General features: G+C 35.9%; 1 protein-coding gene across 3 annotated transcripts in view; it reads right to left on the bottom strand.

The window, feature by feature from the left end:
* Window positions 1-20953, bottom strand: part of FBXW7 (F-box and WD repeat domain containing 7) — a 230031-nt gene that overhangs the window by 78068 nt on the left and 131010 nt on the right. For 2 of the 3 annotated variants that reach the window (XM_044224870.1, XM_044224867.1), the window contains exon 2: window positions 19623-20195. In XM_044224870.1, coding sequence (XP_044080805.1) covers window positions 19623-20126 — 504 coding nt within the window. In that variant the 5' untranslated portion in view covers window positions 20127-20195. Of the gene's footprint in view, window positions 1-19622; window positions 20196-20830; window positions 20881-20953 lie in introns of all 3 variants that reach the window. The other variant, XM_044224868.1, reaches the window with a different exon arrangement.

The following is a 20953-nucleotide window of genomic DNA, read 5'->3' as shown; positions in this document are numbered from 1 at the left end:
TAGAATCACGTGGGAGTTTATTACAAATGCACATCCCAACCCTGGTGATTCGGTTAAGTAGTTTTGAAATGTAACCCAGCAATTTGCACTGTTAATAAGCACTCCAGATGTTTCCAACACATCTAGTCTAGGGTTACACTTTATATACAGGTATAGACCCCTATGAGTGGTCGACCTTATCCTGTTAACAGCTTATGCCATCTCATCATAATTCAGTCCTTATCTTTTCTCCTGGCTTTGTCTTCATAGTCTACTCCTCCAATATTTTCCCTGGTACCAATTTTCATGTGCATTTGATCATTTTATTCTGTTTCTCCTACATACAGGCCAACTCAAATTCCTTGTGGAAGTTAGGACACACATTTCTTTAAAATGAAGCCAATTGATTTGGCAGTTTAGCACCCAAAACCAGTATAGGTCACCAATTAAAGGCATTAATGTGCTATGTAAATGTTACACTTCTACTCCAAACAACTCCATGCCCTTCATGGATCTGCACTGGATGCAAACTATTTGCATATACAATGAGTGATGATCAGCACACTCTTCTTCCTTGTATCATGTCTCATGAGAACGGTGGTTCACAGGTCAAACCAGCCTACAGAAATGCTTCTGAAAAACTTGGATATCAACATACAAAATATTGAAAAATTCCAGAATTCCAGTGACTTTTCAGGAATTGGAAAATATGGCAGTATCAGGATTGCAATTTCCGCAATAACCCCCTTTAGAGATGCTCTGGATCTTATGTTTAGTCAATTACATTCATTTAAATTACTTTTCTGACTCTTATTATCTATCAAATTTGTGTCTCCTATAAACTGTGATATGGGGAAGTGAGCTTAAGAAAGTTTTCTGGTTGAAAATCATTTCAGTATGGTCAAGGAGTCACTGATGGGAACTAGTTTTAATACAGGTGAATGATAGTCTAGAAGTGTTTTTAGTATTCATACTAACCTGATTTTCCCAAACCCTCTGACTTTTGAGGAAATCAAAGTGATCTTTTACCTTTGTAAAATACCACATATGCTCAATTCTGTACTTGCCCCCCTCCTGCATTAACCTTTTAGAAATGAAATACCCTTACGGTGGATGTAGGTATCTAGCATAGCAATGTTACATGCAACACCTTCCTCCCTTCCACTCCCATAAAGGTCAGTATTAAATTGTGGTACATCTTAGAAGGAAAATGGCAATTCTTTTGGTGCAATCATAATTGCTAAACTTAGTAAGACAAGGTTTTCTCCAGATACATGTTAAAAAGATAATACTTTAATGTCTTCATCAATAGCATCTAACATTTCTCTTTCTCAAGGAAGAAGCAGTTCAGATGTCTCTCACCATAACCAGATACTATTTCTTTTTTTACTTGTTTTACACTCTTGACCACATAACATTTGCCAAGTAGATTATGCCATGAATAGCTAATTTCATTACCTGAACAAAAAAATCAGAATTCAATTTCAGTGTTTAATATGTAAGCTCATGTCAATCTGTCAAAATTCAGGAATAAACCTTTTCAGAAAACTAGACAGACACAAAAAACAACAAACACAAAGAAAATATAATTTCATCACAGCTAAAGAATACCATTTACATAGCAATGATTTTTAAACTTAAAAGAAACTCATCACTATTAACAGGAATACATTCTCAGTAAAAGAGCTAAAGACCACAGTTCTATCACTTCATTATAGTACTAATTTGAGGAATGATTTAAGATATTAAAATTAGCAAATCTAAGGAAGACTCAGAAGATAAGGTCCTTTTAAGTCTTTAAATGTAGTACTGCCCTGTCTGTCATATGATCTTCTTACAGGTTCTTCTCTAAGTATAACAGTGTGTTTCCCCTGAGTTCAACCTAATCACAAAAAGAACAGTAAAAATAGTAAAGAGAAAATATCCTTATTTTTTGCCCTGAAACATAATATAAAAATTATTAACAAGTTCTCTCTAAAGTATATCAAGGGGAGACATAAAAATTTAACCAAGTTTCTACTTAGACACTGAACTTCTTTAAAAGGCACCTAAGATCAGTATCTTAATTATAATTGAATAAAAAAAAGAAGACAAAAAGATCAGTAGTAGTCTATAAGTTAAATGTAGCTCAAAGCCAGTTTTTCTGGAGCCTGCACAATGTTTTTCCTTTTTTAACTGAATATTAACACTTTTTTAAGAAGATGCACATACGTACACGCACACAAACATATCCCACAGTTCATAAGAGCCTAAACAATCTTATTGGCTCTTATTACGACTTTCTTCACACTCATTCATCCTATCTATCTGGACCCTGTAGATTATATTTTTCATTTCCTCACTCAAGCAACCAAAAGAAATTGAGGAAGAACAATCATCTTCTAGCTCAGGATGCTGAGGTAGTTACACCATGCAAAATAACCTAAATGCTTACACAATAAGAAATTTGGATAAGACAGCTTGGAAGAATCATGCTTTTCTCAGGTATATGCTGAGGAAGTCACAAGCAGTTAACAATGACAAGGCTTTTGGTTTTTATTGCATTTATATGCAGATACTTGAGCAATTTCCTAAAAGCATTCTTGTATACTCAAAGCACAGTAAGTTTGTGCACATATATACATTTATCCCAACACTCACTCACTCTTCACTTTTCATTGTCATTGTTTTTTTACAACAGCAAAATGAAGAAAAGTGTTTAAGTATACTTACTAGTTGCTGGTTTAAAAACAAAGGTATCTCACATATCAATGCAGAGATAACCACATTAAATATTAGTTTCAAATTCTGAGCAAGAAACAGTAAACCGGAACACAAGTAGAAGAGAGACCAGCAATTACTAAATATATTTAAATATGTTAAAAGCACCTCTATCAATAACAATAAGGTACTATATGGCCCTCTAGTGTTCAATGAAGAAAGAGATGAATTCTTAAGTAATTCTTATATGATATGTCATAGTAAAAAATACTTTCTCTGATTTACTAAATATGCTAAACATACTCATGTACTACTTCTGCAAAAACCTAAATAAGTTCTATCTCTAGTGGCTTTACTTCTCTGTGCCTTCTTTTGAACTACTACCCATTTTCAGAGTATTTACTGAAAGAATTGAGATGCTTTTGAACGTTTTCTCATTAAAAAAAAAAAAAAAAAAAAAATTCCGGGACGCCTGGGTGGCTCAGTTGGTTGGACGACTGCCTTCGGCTCAGGTCATGATCCCGGAGTCCTGGGATCAAGTCCCACATCGGGCTCCCAGCTCCATGGGGAGTCTGCTTCACTCTCTGACCTTCTCCTCGCTCATGCTCTCTCTCACTGTCTCTCTCTCAAATAAATAAATAAAATCTTAAAAAAAAAAATTCCAACACTAAGAAGAAAAAATAAAAACCCTAGCATTTCTCAATTAAAACTTAAGAGTATTGAATTTACAGCAATTTTCAATGAAGAAACAAAAAAAAAATAGTGTCATGACTACAAATTTGGTATTTAAAACACACCTATTTTATATTCTCTAACCATATTTCTTTTCACTATGTTCTACTTCTATAATTCAACCTACCTGGCTTTTCTCTTTATTATAATTTATAGATAAGAGATTCATTATAGCAACCAAAGCAAAGAAATGGAGTGAAAACTGTGTTGAGCAGATAGATCAAAGATGAGACTGAAATTTTAGGATAAGAGTCAAAGTAAAGAGTAGACTTATAAGCAGGAAAGAATCTTGTTAATAAGATTCTTAAGACTGTAATCACTGAGGTACCTGGGTGGCTCGGTCGTTAAGCGTCTGCCTTTGGCTCAGGTCATGATTCCAGGGTCCTGGGATCAAGCCTGGCTCCCTGCTCTGCTGGAAGCCTGCTTTCCCCTCTCCTCCTCCCCCTGCTTGTGTTCCCTCTCTCCCGGTCTCTCTCTGTCAAATAAATAAATAAAATCTAAAAAAAAAAGGGATTGTAATCACTGATGAAAGGTTTTAAAATCATATTACTGTCTAAATTAAAGTTGGTGAAACTCTAATTTCAAAATGGGCCCACATTTATTACAGATTCTTAAAACATTTTTAAGATTTATATTGTCCTATATACTGGAGTTTGTGGGAGGAAATAACAGGGGGCGACAAATGGTATATGAGCAAAATGACAAACGGTATATGAGCAAATGGTATATGAGCAAAAATGGTTTGTGAGCAAAATTAAACTCCTTGCTCTGTCATTCACTTCATGTAACATTAAGGAAATAATATTTCCAAGTTAAAACGTCACAAACTATAGGAAGATATTGTGAAGTTTCTATACTTGGCATCAAGATCACTCCTCTAACTGGCAAGAAAAGATTAAGTTGCCTATGGCATGGAAACTCTGGAAATAACTCTCTAATGTTCCAATCAGCTACTGGTAAACCATTAAGAAAAAATATAAACAAAGAAAATGTGAATGAATTTGCTCAATATAAACCCACACAGATACCTGCAATATATTCAAATAGTCACCTAGCAAGGCTCTCTATACTTATTTCTAAAAATTCTGCCACTATTAATGAGCACTAGGTATTACATGTAACTGATGAATTGCTAAATTCTACCCCTGAAACTATTACTATACTATATATAAACTAACTTGAGTTTAAATAAAATTTTGAAAGAAAAAGAATTCTGCCACTATTCAAAGTTATGACTCCCTATTTTCATTTCTTTACAGCCTCCCACAAAACTATCTAATGCCTACCTACCCCTTCGGTCTCAACCTAGCCTTCATTTCCTCACTGAAGATATCACTGATTTAATTATTTGGATGTAGATACAAACACACTGAGAACTACAAACCTGGAGGGACAAAGAAAATGCTAGAAGAGATAATCTTAATACAAAATAATCTTGGTAAGGAGGAACCTTGTAAAGAAGGAGACAAATGAAAACTGGTGAGAATGGAGGCCCAATGGAAAACAGTAAACTAGAAAATCTAAAAATATAAAGTTTTATACTTAGGTTCAAAAACCTGTAAAGGTTCACAGTAAGTGAAACATGATTAAACCAAGGTTTGCCAAAAATACAAAAAGGTTTTGTTTTCTTTAAGTTCAATTCAATTTTTTAAGCTTTTCTATATGCAAAGTACATAGTCCTGTAAGACAGAAGAGAAACTTAGGAATCATGTCTATCAACAATCTAAATATATACAAATTTTAGGAAAAAAGCGGACTACAATTACCACAATATAAGTTAAGAACAGGAGTTAATGGAGATACAGATTTTGCTCAGAGTTCTGTGAAATATTCTTTTTTTTTTTTTTTAAGATTTTATTTATTTATTTTACAGAGATCACAAGTAGGCAGAGAGGTAGGCGGGGGGCAGAGGGGAGCAGGCCCCCTGCTGAGCAGAGAGCTGGATCCCAGGACCCTAAGATCATAACCTGCAAAGGCAGAGGCTTAAGCCACTGAGCCACCCAGGTGCCCCATCTGTGAAATATTCTTAAAGCAGGTGAACTTTGAAATAGATCCTAAAGAGGACACACATTTGCAAGAGGCCATAGAGTGAAAGAGATATTTAAAAGATGAGGAAAATAAGGACTCTTAATGATAGGAAAAAACTGAGGGTTGCTGGAGGTGAGAGGGTTGGGGGGATGGGGTAACTGGGTGATGGACATTAAGGAGGGTGCATGATGTAATGAGTATTGGGTATTATATAAGACAGACGAATACTAAACTCTATCTCTGAAACTAATAATACATTCATCAACTGAATTTAAGTAAAAATAAATAAATAAAAATAAAAAATGAAGAAAAAGCTTAAGCAAAGGTATCAAAGTAAACTAAATTCCTCTATGCCCAGAAATACCAAACAAACCTCTCTTGCTGAGGTACAGTAGGGTTGAAACAAGGAAGGAAATGAGAAAGTTTTTTATTTTTTATATATATCATACATATAATAATTGTCTTTAAAAGAATAAAAGAAGGGCTTTTACCAAACTAGAAATTGAGGGAAAATTCCCCAACTGGATAAACATCTACAAAAACCCAACAGCTAATACTACACTTAATGGTAAGAAACTTCCCTACTAAGATCAGGAATAAGGCAAGGTTGTTCTTTCTCACTACTACTTTTCAACATTGTACGGAAGTCCTAATTACTGCAGTAAAACAACAGAAGGAAATAAAGTGTATGCAGATTATGAAGGAAGAAATAAAACTGCCTTTTTTCATATATGACATAGCCATCTATGTTGAAAATCAAAAAGAATCAAGAAAGAAGCTCTTGGAACTAATAAGCAATTACAGTAAGGATGTAGGATACAGAGTTAATATACAGAAGTCAATCACTTTCCTATACAACAGCAATAAACCAGCAAATTTGAAATTAAAAATACTTTGCCTTTTACATTAGAACCCCCCCCAAAATGAAATACTTTTAAAAAAAATATGTTCAAAAGCTGTATGAGGGAAACTACAAAATTCTAATAAAAGTTATCAAAGAGGAGCCAATTACATAAAGAGAGAGTCCATGTTCTTGGATAGGAAGACTTAGTATTGTCCAGATGTCAGTTCTTCCCAATCTGTAGATCAGGTTGATCTGATCTACAGATTGAATATAATCCCAATCAAAATCCCAGCAAGTTATTTTGTGGATATTGACAAGATGATTCTAAAATTTATATGGAGAGGCCAATGAACCAGAAGGGCCAACTCAATATTAAAGGAGAAGAACAAAGTAAGAAGACTGACACCACCCAATTTCAAGGTCACTAAAAGCTACAGTAAGCAAAACAGGGTGGCACTGGTAGGAGAACAGACAGATCAAAGGAACAAAATATCCTCATTTTCCTTTCCAAACTTGCTTTCTTAAGCGTTTCTCCATGATAAGTAGATCTTGAAATCTGCAATAATGAACTTATCTACATGTAGGTTCACCTCTTATCATTTTGGAAGGAATCCCTCACTGATCACAAGGACAAAAATGCATGTCTTGGGACGCCTGGGTGGCTCAGTTGGTTAAGCAGCTACCTTCGGCTCAGGTCATGATCCCAGCGTCCTGGGATCGAGTCCTACATCAGGCTCCTTGCTCAGCAGGGAGCCTGCTTCTCCCTCTGCCTCTGCCTGCCATTCTGTCTGCCTGTGCTCGCTCTCTCCTCCTCACTCTCTCTGATAAATAAATAAAAATCTTTAAAAAAAAATGCATGTCTTGACTGGAGAAAGAGAAACCCTATCAATAAATGAGTAAGAAAAAATATACAAAGAACAACATTGGATAAATCTCGGCCTCAATTATCGTCATGTCACCTAACATGGAGATAAGGACAATAAAAATGATCACATATGTTTGCATAGCTTTTTAAAATCTGCAAAGCATATCACTTTTTTTTTTTTTGCTCTCATCTTTTTTTTTGCATTTTTTTTCCAATTTATTTATTTTCAGAAAAACAGTATTCATTATTTTTTCACCACACCCAGTGCTCCATGCAAGCCATGCCCTCTATAATACCCACCACCTGGTACCCAACCTCCCCACCCCCCCGCCACTTCAAACCCCTCAGATTGTTTTTCAGAGTCCATAGTCTCTCATGGTTCACCTCCCCTTCCAATTTACCCAAAAGCACATACTCTCCCCAATGTCCATAACCCTACCCCCCTTCTCCCAACCCCCCTCCCCCCAGCAACCCACAGTTTGTTTCGTGAGATTAAGAGTCACTTATGGTTTGTCTCCCTCCCTATCCCATCTTGTTTCATGGATTCTTCTCCTACCCACTTAAGCCCCCATGTTGCATCACCACTTCCTCATATCAGGGAGATCATATGATAGTTGTCTTTCTCCGCTTGACTTATTTCGCTAAGCATGATACGCTCTAGTTCCATCCATGTTGTCGCAAATGGCAAGATTTCGTTTCTTTTGATGGCTGCATAGTATTCCATTGTGTATATATACCACATCTTTATCCATTCATCTGTTGATGGACATCTAGGTTCTTTCCATAGTTTGGCTATTGTGGACATTGCTGCTATAAACATTCGGGTGCACGTGCAAAGCATATCACTTTTATCACCTAATTTAAACTTCCATACAATACTTTGCAGTAAGAACAGCTACTCTATTCCTGTTTAATGGTGAAGAAACTGAGGATCAAGGAGGTTAGTGGATGAGCCCAAGAACTATGCCTAGTGAGAGAGAAAGAGCAGATAGACAGCTTTTCTTACCCCCTGTTCTTTTCAGCACATACTCTGCTTAATATCACCTACCCACACTATACACTAGGGTTGTGATTCAACAGAGAAGAGCTACCAAAACAGGACTTCTGCAAGTTACCCTGGAAAAATGTTATGGACACGAGAAACAAACAAAGAAGGAACATAATAGCCCCAAAACTGACCTACATAAATAAACCCAACTAATCTTTGACACAAAAACAAAGGCAATATAATGGGGCAAGATCGTCTGTTCAACAAATGGTGCCATTACAACTGGACATACACATGTAAAACTTAATTGAAAATGGATCACAGACCTAAATGTAAAACACAAACTAGAAAACTCCTAGAATATAACACAGAAGAAAATGCAGAAGAGGCTTTGGCAGGTACAGTGAGAACTTTTTAGATACAACACCAAATAAATGCACAATCTATGAAAGAAATTACTGATAACCTGGACTTCATTAAAGTTAAAAACTTCCGTTCTGTGAAACATAATGTCAAGAGATGAGAACATGAGCCACTGACTGGGAGAAAATATTTGCAAGAAACAATATGATAGAGGCCTGCTAACCAAAATACATGAAGAACTCTTAAAATTCAACAATAAATAAATGATCAACCCAATTAAAAGATGGGCAAAAAAAAAAAAGATCTAAACAGACACCTCAATAAAGATGGCAAAAGCATATGAAAAGATATTGATCATATGTCATTACAAAATTTCAAATTAAAACTACAATGAGATATCACTACACACCTATTAGAATGGCCACATCCAAAACACTGACAACAAAAGCTGGCAACAGGAGCTTTCACTTATTGGTGGTAATAACGCAAAATGGTATAGCCACTCTGAAAGACAGTTCGGTAGTTTCTAACAAAATTATACATACTCTTACCATATGATCCAGCAATCATGCTTGCTGATATTTACCCAAAGGAGCTAAAAACTTGTGGCTACACAAAAACCTGCACATAAATGTTGCAAGAACCAGGAATACAAAACAGTGTATACATTGACCATTGTTATGCAAAATATATATCCCTGTGGTCAAGATAGGTAATATGTAAAAATTTATTCACTAATTATTTACTGACAAATTATTAGGTATTGGGGCATCTTATACATGATAAATATTATTAGGCAAGATAAGTAAGAAATCAAAGAACTTGCATAGGAGGAAGGCAGCAAGCAATTTTAATACAGTGTGGTATGACTCATAATAAATATGCCATGGGAGCAGAAGTTAACTTTTGGTAGCACGAAAACAGATGTTAGAGTGGTGGCTTTATGAGTTATTTGATAGCCTACTTCCTCCCAAAATTACTGTTTCACTGACCTTTCAAATTTTTTTTTTTTTTAAAGATTTTATTTATTTGACGGAGAGAGAGGAATCACAAGTAGGCAGAGGGGCAGGCAGAGAGAGAGGGAAGGAAGCAGGCTTCCCGCGGATCAGAGAGCCCGACGCGGGGCTCGATCCCAGGCCGCTGGGATCACGACCCGAGCCGAAGGCAGCGGCCCCAACCCACTGAGCCACCCAGGCGCCCCACCTTTCAAATTTTAACAAAACTGCAACCTGGATCCAGAATGAGATCTGGGTTCAAATTCTAGTTCCACTACTACTAATCAGTTGACTGACCATTGATGAATTACTTTACCTCTCTATTCACTTGTTTCTCATCTCTGATACAGGGATAAAAACTAGAACTTATACATCAGGACTGTTAAGATTAAATGAGATTATGTATGGAAAGAATTTAGCACAGTGTCCTAGCACACAGTAAATAGTGTTTAATAAATGGTTTATTATCATTATTATTATCATTATCAATGCTATTTTCCACTGTATTGATGAGGTTCAGAATAAGAATAGCTGACAGTCTGGCTCTACAGCATGCCAGTAGTACCACACTAACTATGGGACAGGGCAGTTCAAGAGTTAACTTGTACAGAGAAGAGCAACAAGGATGGTGACCCTAGAAAACTCATTGAAGGGATTCAATCTGGAGAAAAGATGATGGATAAATATGATGGCAGTCTTCTTTTATAAGAAGGGCTGTCAACTGCTCTAGATAGAACAAGGACCAAAGAAAAGTAATAGATGTCAACATAAAGAACTGTCTAAAAACATTAATTCACACTGTATTTTTTTTTACATGATGACTTCATTTTTAAACCCAAGACTATTGGTAAAGCCACTGGCACAGGTTTGGACTTGGTGATCTCAAATGTTCCCTCCAATTCAGATTCTATCTCAGGAGACTTAAAATTAGGATGGGAAACCTAAGCAGTTTATATACATTACTTAGTTTGAAGAAATAGGAGTTGGGAACAGAGGATGGGAGGGAAAACACTGGTGACTTCCTGGTAAAGCACTCTGGAAATATATTTTAAAAGACTGAAAGTGCTCACACAAAGATTTTGAAATAGATGATTTTCATCTTTAATGGACAGCCAAAAGTGCTTTCAAGGCTACTCTAAGTGACTCTATAAAGAAGCTACATAGTAAATAAATGTCTTAAAAACAAGAAAAGATGCCATCATACTAATTGTTACTCTTATAACAATGTGGGAAGTTGACCTTAGAAAACTGCCAGGGTAGCACCTGAGTTTTGGAGATATGAAGAAGTGGTTACCCAAAGAACTCTTCTTAAAGAGTTCATTGTCTTTTCCACTATATTCAGTTGCATTTTCATAAAGAGATCACTATATAATGCCCTTCCTTATGAGGGACCCTTTCTAATCATCACTGACCCTTTCCAATCATCCATTGGAGCATCATTATTCCAAAAAGACTAAATAAAGTAAGAATTGGTTTCCAGGTGATACAGTTTTTTTCTTAAGAAATCACAGTAATATATGCTTGTTGTAGCAGGCTTAGGAAATTCTGAAAAGTATATAATATGTAATAGAAATAACTCAACCATATTCAGAGAGAATTCTTAACATTTGGTTTCTTTCTGGTCTTCTTCCATGTATATACAGGTTAATGTGTATTTCTTATAATCAGGATCATATTGTATACACAGTTTTGAGTCCTACATTTTTAGTAAACATTTTATTTTTAAGTATTTTCCTGCCATTAAATTTTCTTCAAAAAGATGACTGTTAATGGTAATAGACTAATTTCTGCATCATTAGCAACATGGTTCTTAAATTGGGATTTTAACTTCTCAGGAGAGTCTTACTCTAGAATGGCTACTTGTATTATTAACATTCCTCTTTATATTGAATATTTGAAATTTAATCTAAACTTAATGGTATTCCTATTTATAACTTACAGTCTAGCCTGGGTCCATCTTATGAAGTGAAATGAGAATTGTTCACATTAAAATTTGTGAATTGTAACTCTCAATCCAAGTCAGCACTGGAGACAAATACATCAAATTTCTACTGTTCAAAAAAAATAAAAGAAATGAATGTCAATTCAAGACAAAACCTACCCAGAAAGTCACAAGGCAATACCAATTGAACTGTACATTAAGCCAACAACTGATTTAATGACTTTTCTAATTTTAAGAAGCTATAAAAATAGAAATGCAATCTGACCTGGGTTTTGAAGGCTCTGGCTAGCTGGAGAGAAGCAGGGATCATTAAAAAGCAAGTGGAGGCATGGAAATGAAATCAAGTAGAAAAACACCATGGTAAGAGTATGAAAGACTTCAAATGTCCATGTACGGATTTGACTTCATTAGTGGGACATTGGCCACAAGGTATTTACTTATTTCTATGGAGCTAAAAAATTCGTTTTTAAAAAAATTCATCCAGTCATTCATACTACTTTATTCATTGTCAAGCACATGGTATTACAGCCTGGTACAAACAGAAACCTAAGCAAAGATCCTGTTAACTTTTTTTTCTTTTAAGATTTTATTTATTTATTTGACAGACAGAGATCTCAAGTAGGCAGAGAGGCAGGCAGAGAGAGAGGGAGAAGCAGGCTCCCTGCTAAGCAGAGAGCCAGATCCCAGGGTTCTGGGATCATGACCTGAGCCAAAGGCAGAGGCTTTAACCCACTGAGCCACCCAGGCACCCCTGCTGTTAACATTTTTAAACATTTACTCTCCAATTTGGATCTTATAAGCAAGCACCTAGGGGTAAATAGAAGGAAGATCTATTCTACTCTGTTAAACTCTTCCACAGACCAATAGGCTTAGATGATAAGAAAAAGTCAAACCCTTTTTCCACCAAATGACTACACGATCAGGATATTAACAGAGACTAGAAAATCCAGGGAGGAATATAAAAAATTGGTATGAAGAAAGAAATAGTAATTTTAACTTTCAGTGGATCACTGAGCCCAAGAGACAGCTGGAAATGGAGAGATGAAGCTTGGGGAAAGGATGAGAGCTTAAGACATAATTTTGGAATTATCTGCCAAAGTGAAAACAAAATCCAGTATACTCTTTTATCCTCTTCATACCATCTTCCCCATCAGCAACAAACACAATATTAACATAGATCAGGTCATCGTAATTATACACATATGAAACAATTTACATCAGGAACATTTTGAGGATAACTATTTATGGAGGCTTCAGAAAAATTTATCATCTGCATAAGGCAAAAACCAATGGAACACTATTAAAATTTTTTTTTAATTCTCCATTCTACAGGAAAACTGGTTTGTTTGTTTTGTTTTGTTTTGTTTTTTGGTGTAGAATGAAAATCCATAATTAAAATAATCTTTAGTTACTTGGCAGTGCAGATAAACATGATTAACATTTAGACCTATTATGGTTTAAAATAATGTCAACAAATATTTTTAAAACTATACTAACAGGAATTAATTAGAAGTTGATAAACTGGGACGCCTGGGTGGCGCAGTTGGTTGGACGACTGCCTCCGGCTCAGGGCGTGATCCTGGAGTCCCGGGATCGAGTCCCACATCAGGCTCCCAGCTCCATGGGGAGTCTGCTTCGCTCTCTGACCTTCTCCTCGCTCATGCTCTCTCTCACTGTCTCTCTCTCTCAAATAAATAAATAAATAAATCTTTAAAAAAAAAAAAAAAGAAAAGAAGTTGATAAACTAAAATTCACTTTAGCACCCAATTATAAGATTCACAAAGCATTTAAATATACTGATGTTTTTAAAGAACAAAGTTCTGAGAAACTTGGCAAATTCTATTTAAAGGAAATGGTACATACCTATCAACTGGGAAGATCTGTGAAAGCATCCCCTTGGAAATTTATGGCATATTTTTAGTGTTAGTTTTAGTTTGATTAGAGATGGGCTCCACTTATTCAGTACATTCCCAATCTACAAGTGTACTCTTTAAAGTATTTCTCTATTTCTATTTATTTCCACTAGAGGGTGATATGATGACTGAACTCTAAAGATCATTAAAAATACACAGATTGTATCTGCTGTGAGGAATGAAGTGCATTCTGTGAGATTAGGAGTGGGAATGTTTAAAAATGTTAATAGCATCTTTATTTAGGTTTCTGTTTGTACCAGGCTATAATGTCATGTGCATGACAATGAGTATAGCAGTATGAATGATTGGATGAATTTTTTAAAAATGGATTTTTTTAGCTCCACAGAAATAACTACCTTACATAGCACTTGTTCTCTGGATGTGTTTACACCTAACAGAATTTGAATTTAACGTCTTGGTCTTAACAAGAACAAGACAAGGTGAAGGATTGCTGAAGCAGCCACTCACTAAAACTCTACCTACAACAGGGTAGAATTTAGAGCCTGTTAGATTTCAGATGTTAGCCACATTGTCCTACAAAATTTCCCATGAGCTCTGGCTCAAAGGAGTGGTTGGAGGGTAGAGGACTAGAAACACAACTATTACTCTGATCCCTTGATCAGCTAGTGACCCTTGTGCCTAATTTCGCTATTATTTAGAACCTAGAAACAAGAAAAAGCCTCACACTTTTGTCTATTTTAATAGACATTTTTAATTTGACTCAAAAAAGGTTAAAAAAAAAAAGCTGTTTAGTTGCCAGGGGAAATCGAACAATCCGGATAGGGAAAAAAAAATGACTGATTTGAGGTAAGGAATGAAGCTACGTGAGAAAGATGGAAGGAAACAAGAAAGGCATGGAAAAAGCAGAAACTGGTGCTCATAGTTCTCTTCATGAAAATTTCAGAAGGCTACAAGACTTGGCCTAATAGTAATTTTATCTGCTTTTCATTTTAGCAGAAAATGAGTAGCCTCTCCGCATTAAACATAAAAGGATTTTTTGTAAGACACTTGACTTTTTTTTTTTTTTTAAGATTTTATTTATTTATTTGGCAGAGATCACAAGTAGGCAGAGAGGCAGGCAGAGACAGGGGTAGGGGGTGGGGGAGTAGGCTCCCTGCTGAGCAGAGAGCCTGATGAGGGGCTTGATCCCAGGACCCTGAGATCATGACCTCCGCAGAAGGCAGAGGCTTTAACCCATTGAGCCACCCAGGCGCCCCACATAAAAGGATTCTTAAGTATGTGCTAGGCATCTCTTTAGAAAACAAGATCTTTTTTAATATAAGGCTGTAGAGAGGGAATTAAGAATGAAAAGATGGGCATTCCTATCTGAGGAACCAAGTGGACTTTATAATTTGTAGGCAGACTAGTCAAATTTACAGAAATAGCCAGCACACAACCCCTGGTTAAGAAGCAAGTTTGATGTACTCTTGAAAAGGTGCTATCTGTTCTCCGATCTCAAATTTCACTGTCATTTCTTATTACAATTTTCGCCTTGAGCCTTCATATCTTCAACAATCTTTGTTAGACACCACATGGAGAAACACTTAACTGAACCCTCCATATCCTTTCCAAAGGGTAGCTCTGATGATTTAAAATGTGACATAATATTAGAAAGCCATTATACTCCAGGGGCTAGAACCCAAACAGACATACAGTTCTCCTGAAAATCTTACATAGTAATGTTTGCTAACTTCCTTCCCTATGGTAGAATTTGGAAAGAAAGTGCTGGGATTTTTTTGTTTTGTTTTGCTTTGTTTTGTTTGAAATTAGGCAGATCTGGATTAAAATCTCTGGTCACTTACAGTGTGATTTTTGGGTGAATCATTTGGCCTCTCTGTACCTTCTATTTACTTATCTATCATAGGGACTTGCAAACAGTATGGACTTAATAAATAAGCTTGACTTGACTTGACTGCCAGTACCCTTGACTTTTAACATTAAGATGGTCTGAAATTGCTAATGCATATTATTGCACAGCCTCCCATATAAACAAAATCTTTGGTGACTAGAGGGGGAAAAAAAGATTGTTCTAAGAATTTTGATAATTTCAATTGCTTTCAAAGAAAAGATCAATGCAAGAAAGAACCAAAAATGCTTTTTCTCATTAATATCATATTTGAGAAACAGCATGTTCAGGAATGACCAATAAATAAGTATAACGGTCCAAAGGGAACGTTTAAGAAACTGCAAACAAAACAAATCAAAACAAAACTTGAAAGCTATGTTGGGTAAACTATGGCTAATCCCATATTAACATGAAAAAAAGGGGGAATATTTTTATTTATTTATTTTTAAAGATTTTATTTATTTATTTGACAAACAGAGATCATGAGTAGGCTGAGAGGCAGGCAGAGAGAGAGGAGGAAACAGGCTCCCTGCTGAGCAGAGAGCCTAATGTGGGGCTTGATCCCAGGACCCTGGGATCAGACGTGAGCCAAAGGCAGAGGCTTTAACCCACTGAGCCACCCAGGCACCCCAAAAGGAGTATTTTTAAATGATTCTTATACCTCTACTACTCTCAAAAGTTACAGTTTAAGAAGACTTAAACTGTGGCCTAGGGTAATGTCTGTAGAAGTGTTTTATGTTTATAATGATAAAGAATTTAAAGCTGCTCCAAAATAAAGTCTTTGAAATAATGAGAGCTCTTCCTTATTTTCTATATTTAGAAGATTTATATAGATGAGTGACTGACATTTTCTTTATAAGCAATGAAGTAAGAAATGACATCTTTAAAGTGTTGGTGAAAAATAAAGTGCTCTGGGAATAATCCTAAAGAAGAGCCCCAGGAAGAGAGAAAAGGGAAAAGGGAAAATGGGCCAATTTTGACCTGAAATACTACTTTGTAGAAGGGCATCGTATTTGTGCAGGAAAATGACCTCAAGATAAACAATATATCAAGTTTCTGCATAAGAATACATACGTACATAAATACTTACACACATACATACATCTCTTCCTGCTGTCACTAGTACTCAGTCTACGTCTTTGGCCTTGTATGTACAACACAATAATTTGTACTCATGACTCAAGAGACACTAGAAAAAACTGATTTAAAATTGTTACTCTGTTTTTAAGGAGGTAACCAGATAGATATGTCTTAGATGGCTCAGTTGGTTAAGCAGCTGCCTTCGGCTCAGGTCATGATCCCAGCGTCCTGGGATCGAGTCCCACATCGGGCTCCTTGCTCAGCAGGGAGCCTGCTTCTCTCTCTGCCTCTGCCTGTCATTCTGTCTGCCTGTGCTCGCTCTCTCTCCCTGTCTCTCTCTGACAAATAAATAAAATCTTTAAAAAAAAAAAAAAAGACATATCTAAAAGTTCTGTTTACAGATTCATCTTAAAAAGGGGGGAAAATGATAAAGCATCTGTCAAAACTGTATATTCATAGTTTTCCTACAGAACAATCTGATGACTTCTCCTTTTGGAAAAAGGTATGTTTTATCTAGCTGGCTTTCTTGTTTTTAATTATACAGCAGAACTCACTGATAGCTTTGCTTTGCTCAACAAGGCTTAGTTTTGATAAAACTTCTTTCTTAAAGAAGATAATGCAATAAAATGCTAAACCCTATTCCCCAACCTGAACCCTCAGAAAAAAGAGACACACAAACCCCATCTTTTGATGTAGTAACCTTGACGGAGAGAAATCAAGAGATCTGGGGGATAAAATTTGAGTGGACTGCATTATAAAAGGTCTTAGCCTTACCAAAAAAATTGGGCTGTAACTATTAGTGGTAGAGCCATCTGGCTGAGATTCAAAGCACTACTTCAACACCCTGAGACAGAGATGGCAGAATGAATATAAACCACTACAGAAGCTAACTTCTACTTAGATCAAGCCAACTAAGTAAAATCTAAACTTGCAAAAAGGCTAGGGAAACTAGGGATAAACATGTTTTAGAAAGTTTTTTTTTTTTTTAAAGATTTTATTTATTTATTTATTTGACAGGTAGAGATTACAAGTAGGCTGAGAGGAAGGCAGAGAGAGAGGAGGGAAGCAGGCTCCCCACTGAGCAGAGAGCCCGATGCGGGGCTCGATCCCAGGACCCTGGGATCATGACCTGAGCCGAAGGTAGAGGCTTTAACCCACTGAGCCACCCAGGCGCCCCTGTTTTAGAAAGAGTTTTAAGTTTCACAACCTTAAGCAAAAATGATACAGCAATTCAAATATTAAACCTAGCATCTGAGATTTTTTTATTCCAGGTCAGGTTACATTAAAGGAGATGATATTATATCGGTTTGTACATTATTATTGGGCTAAATCGATAATTTGCTGTAAATTTAAAAATAAGCAAATAAGAGTAAGAGGACAAACTACTATGGACATTATTTTAATATCTATAAAATAAGCTATAATTTGAATTAAAATGTTCCATTCCAAAGAACTGTTTAACTTGTAAGTCTACTCTACATGAATAGTCATGATTTTTATCTAATTTTAAAATGATAAAGAACCAAAAAGCATGCAAACATAAAGATCTATAAGCGTAGAAGCCTGAGGGGGGTGGAAAAAGGATAAAAGTTGATCTACATACCTCATTCATTCTGAGTATAATTCTTTTTACTTTTTCTCCTCTTTAAATAGACCAGTAGATAGCAACACTGCCTAAAATATTGATTAAAATAAATTCTACTCCAGCAAAAGTACATGATGTTTTATTGAATTTCCTGTAATTTCAATGGCACCAAAATACAAAGAAAATAAAATTCAATGTAGAGAAGTCAGCACTTTCTCGACTTAATTAGGATCTAGTCAACGAGACCAAGGTAAATAAAGAAAACTCCTATTTCCAACCTTATCATTTTCTGGGGACCGTATGTGTAGATTCATATTCTTTACAACTTAAAATGTTTCAATTATGGAACATTTTAAAACATACTTTAAAAACCACACAAAAAAATACCCATGAACCACCCCATCTCTGCAACCCAGCTTCAATAACCAGCAGCTCATGGCCAATCTATACCCTCTTTCCTTTTCTCCCCTTCAGGATTATTTTGAAGTAAAGTCCAGCTACTATATCATTTCATTTTAACTATAATTTGATGGAGAAGGAGCGGCAGGAAGAATACAATAGAAAGACTGGTGAGTGAGAGAAATAATGGTGCTTCTTTTTCTCCACAATCCCTGTCTTTTATCATAACCATAATTTTAAGGGATTAACATTCAAGAATATTTTGAAGAAAGAAGTTCCCATGCCATCCCAAAGAAAAAGCACTGGCCATTCAAATTTACTGCAGTTGCCCAATCACTTCCTCCTCCCATCTCAACATTCAACTTCATTCAACTTCAACATTTCAGGACCTCCCGGACTATCTAGTAGCAAAGATAATACTGGGAAGCAGTCAGAGTATATTCCAGACCTTGTTCTCTGGTATAGTCTCAAATGACTACATCCAACAGAATTTTTTCTGAGCATTAGATCAATCACCAGCTGATATCTCTGGTTTAGACAGGAGTCTAATTATCCCCCTTTTAAAACGGGCCTATGGCTAAGGGGCGCCTAGGTGGCTCATTCAGTTAAGTACCCAACTCAGTCAGTTAAGCATCCAGCTCAGTCAGCTAAGCATCAACTCTTGACTGAGCTCAGGTCATGATCTCAGGGTCATGAGATTGAGCCCCGGTGTTGGGCTCCATGCTGGGCAAAGAACTTGCTTAAGATTCTCTTTCTTCCTTTCCTTCTACCCCCCCCCTACACCCAGCTGTGCATGCATGCACTCTCTCTCTCTAAAAACAAAAACAAAATACATAACTACATCTAACTCCATGGGCTACCACTAGCTGAATGAGATAAAGAGGCACATACAACAGAAAGGTCTTCTAAGATGGGAAGGAAAATGAAAACTGCAAATAAGGGAAGTAGTGGCAGAAATTTGACAGTAACTTTTGCCTTGGAGTAATACCTGTGAATACAAAGCCCACCCCAACCTCCTGCATTTTGTAAATAAGAAAAGATTCTTTGCTACTTGATTACACAAATCATATTTCACTCCAAACCTCTCTACTACACAGAAACTACTAACCCATCACAGGAACAAAATTTATAATAAAATTCGGTATTAATGATTTTTCATAGTAATAAAATCAATTACCTCCCCTCTATCTGTAATAAGATTGTCCCATTATCAATATTTCTATTTCTAATACCTTCCATAAAACAAAATTATTTCATTTTATTATTACACATCTGAAGATTAATTTTGTGGTAATAACAAAGACTGTGAGGAAAGTTTCATTACAATTAACATGTTTTACAACGGCAGACTAAATATACTCACTTTTGTTGTCTTTGTATAGAACGGGGAGGAGAGTTGGTGAATAGGCAGGTCCACGATACTACTGGAGTTTGTGACACTGTTACTATGTGTATGTTCATCTTCTCTGCTACTGTCATCAGATTGATCAAAATCATCACTCTCCTGGTCCATTTCCTCTTCCTCTTCCTCCTCCTCATCTTGCTCACCAGCATGTTCTTCATCTTCATCTTGCTCTTCTTGGTTCCCTGAGGAGTCCTCATCTACCGAAATGAATCGATTATTGTTTTCTTCCAATTGTCCTTGGTGGGAATCATTTTGGTCTCCAGGTCTAGGTTCTGCTCCAACAACTTCACCATTCCTTGCAGTGTGCTCCTCCTCTTGTTGTCTTAGCTGTTGCTGCTGCTGTTCCTCCTCAACCACACGATTCATCTGTTCCTCATCTGCCTGGCTTGAAGAAGGGTTACCTCTCAGAGAACCTCCAGTTCGTCGTCTTTTGCTGCCCACAGAGAGCAGTTCCTGATTCATTTCCAAAAGCCAGCTTGCTACTTCTTGGACCTTGGCTAGACTATCAGAAGATGCAAAGGATTTCACATTCTGTAGGGAAAAATGGGGGGGGGAGAAGAAAGGTTTGTATAGTCTACGTTATCTCCCACTTTTATGTTCTATGTCTATATTCCAAATTTCATTAAAGACTGTAAAAAGTATTTGATGCTATTGAAATATTAAGATGTTCTTTAGGAATCAGTAGAAAGTTTAAAATGTTAAAATTGAGACTTTATAAAGACATATACAAAAATCACACAGTACACAGCTTTATTTTAATCTTTAAAAAATAATTTTAGAATTAAACTTTATAATTTAGTTGCTTTTACCAATAAAACATAATTTAACCATTAAAATGATTTTTAATTTTAGATCAGTTCATAAACTATAACTTTCATAAAACTTTCAGAAAATTTTATGAAGTGTATCATTAAAAACTATTCAATTATCAATTAAGTTTTGGAAATACTGAGATAAACCAAGATAAAGAGGCTTATTTACTGTAGGAATTTCCCAAACTTCTCTGATCATAGAACCCTGTCTTAAGACATGTTTTTTTGACAGGTACCAAGTATAATCATTATGATTTTCATTTTGCACAATGAATATAAATCAACTGGAGAACAAATGAACAAAAAAAAATTATTTTAGGTTTTTTTAAAGGAAAAAGGTTCATAAGTTCATACCCTCTGACCCAGTAACTCCACTTCAGGCAATCTATCCTAAGGAAGTAATCCTAAAACAGAAAAAAAAATTATGCAAAGGATGCTCACTGCAGCTTTATCCAAAAAAGCAAAAAATAAAAATAA

This window comes from Neovison vison, chromosome 11, assembly GCF_020171115.1.
Source record: "Neovison vison isolate M4711 chromosome 11, ASM_NN_V1, whole genome shotgun sequence".
NCBI lineage: Eukaryota > Metazoa > Chordata > Mammalia > Carnivora > Mustelidae > Neogale > Neogale vison.
Note: the sequence above shows the minus strand (reverse complement) of the source record. Positions and strands in the feature narration are given on the sequence as shown.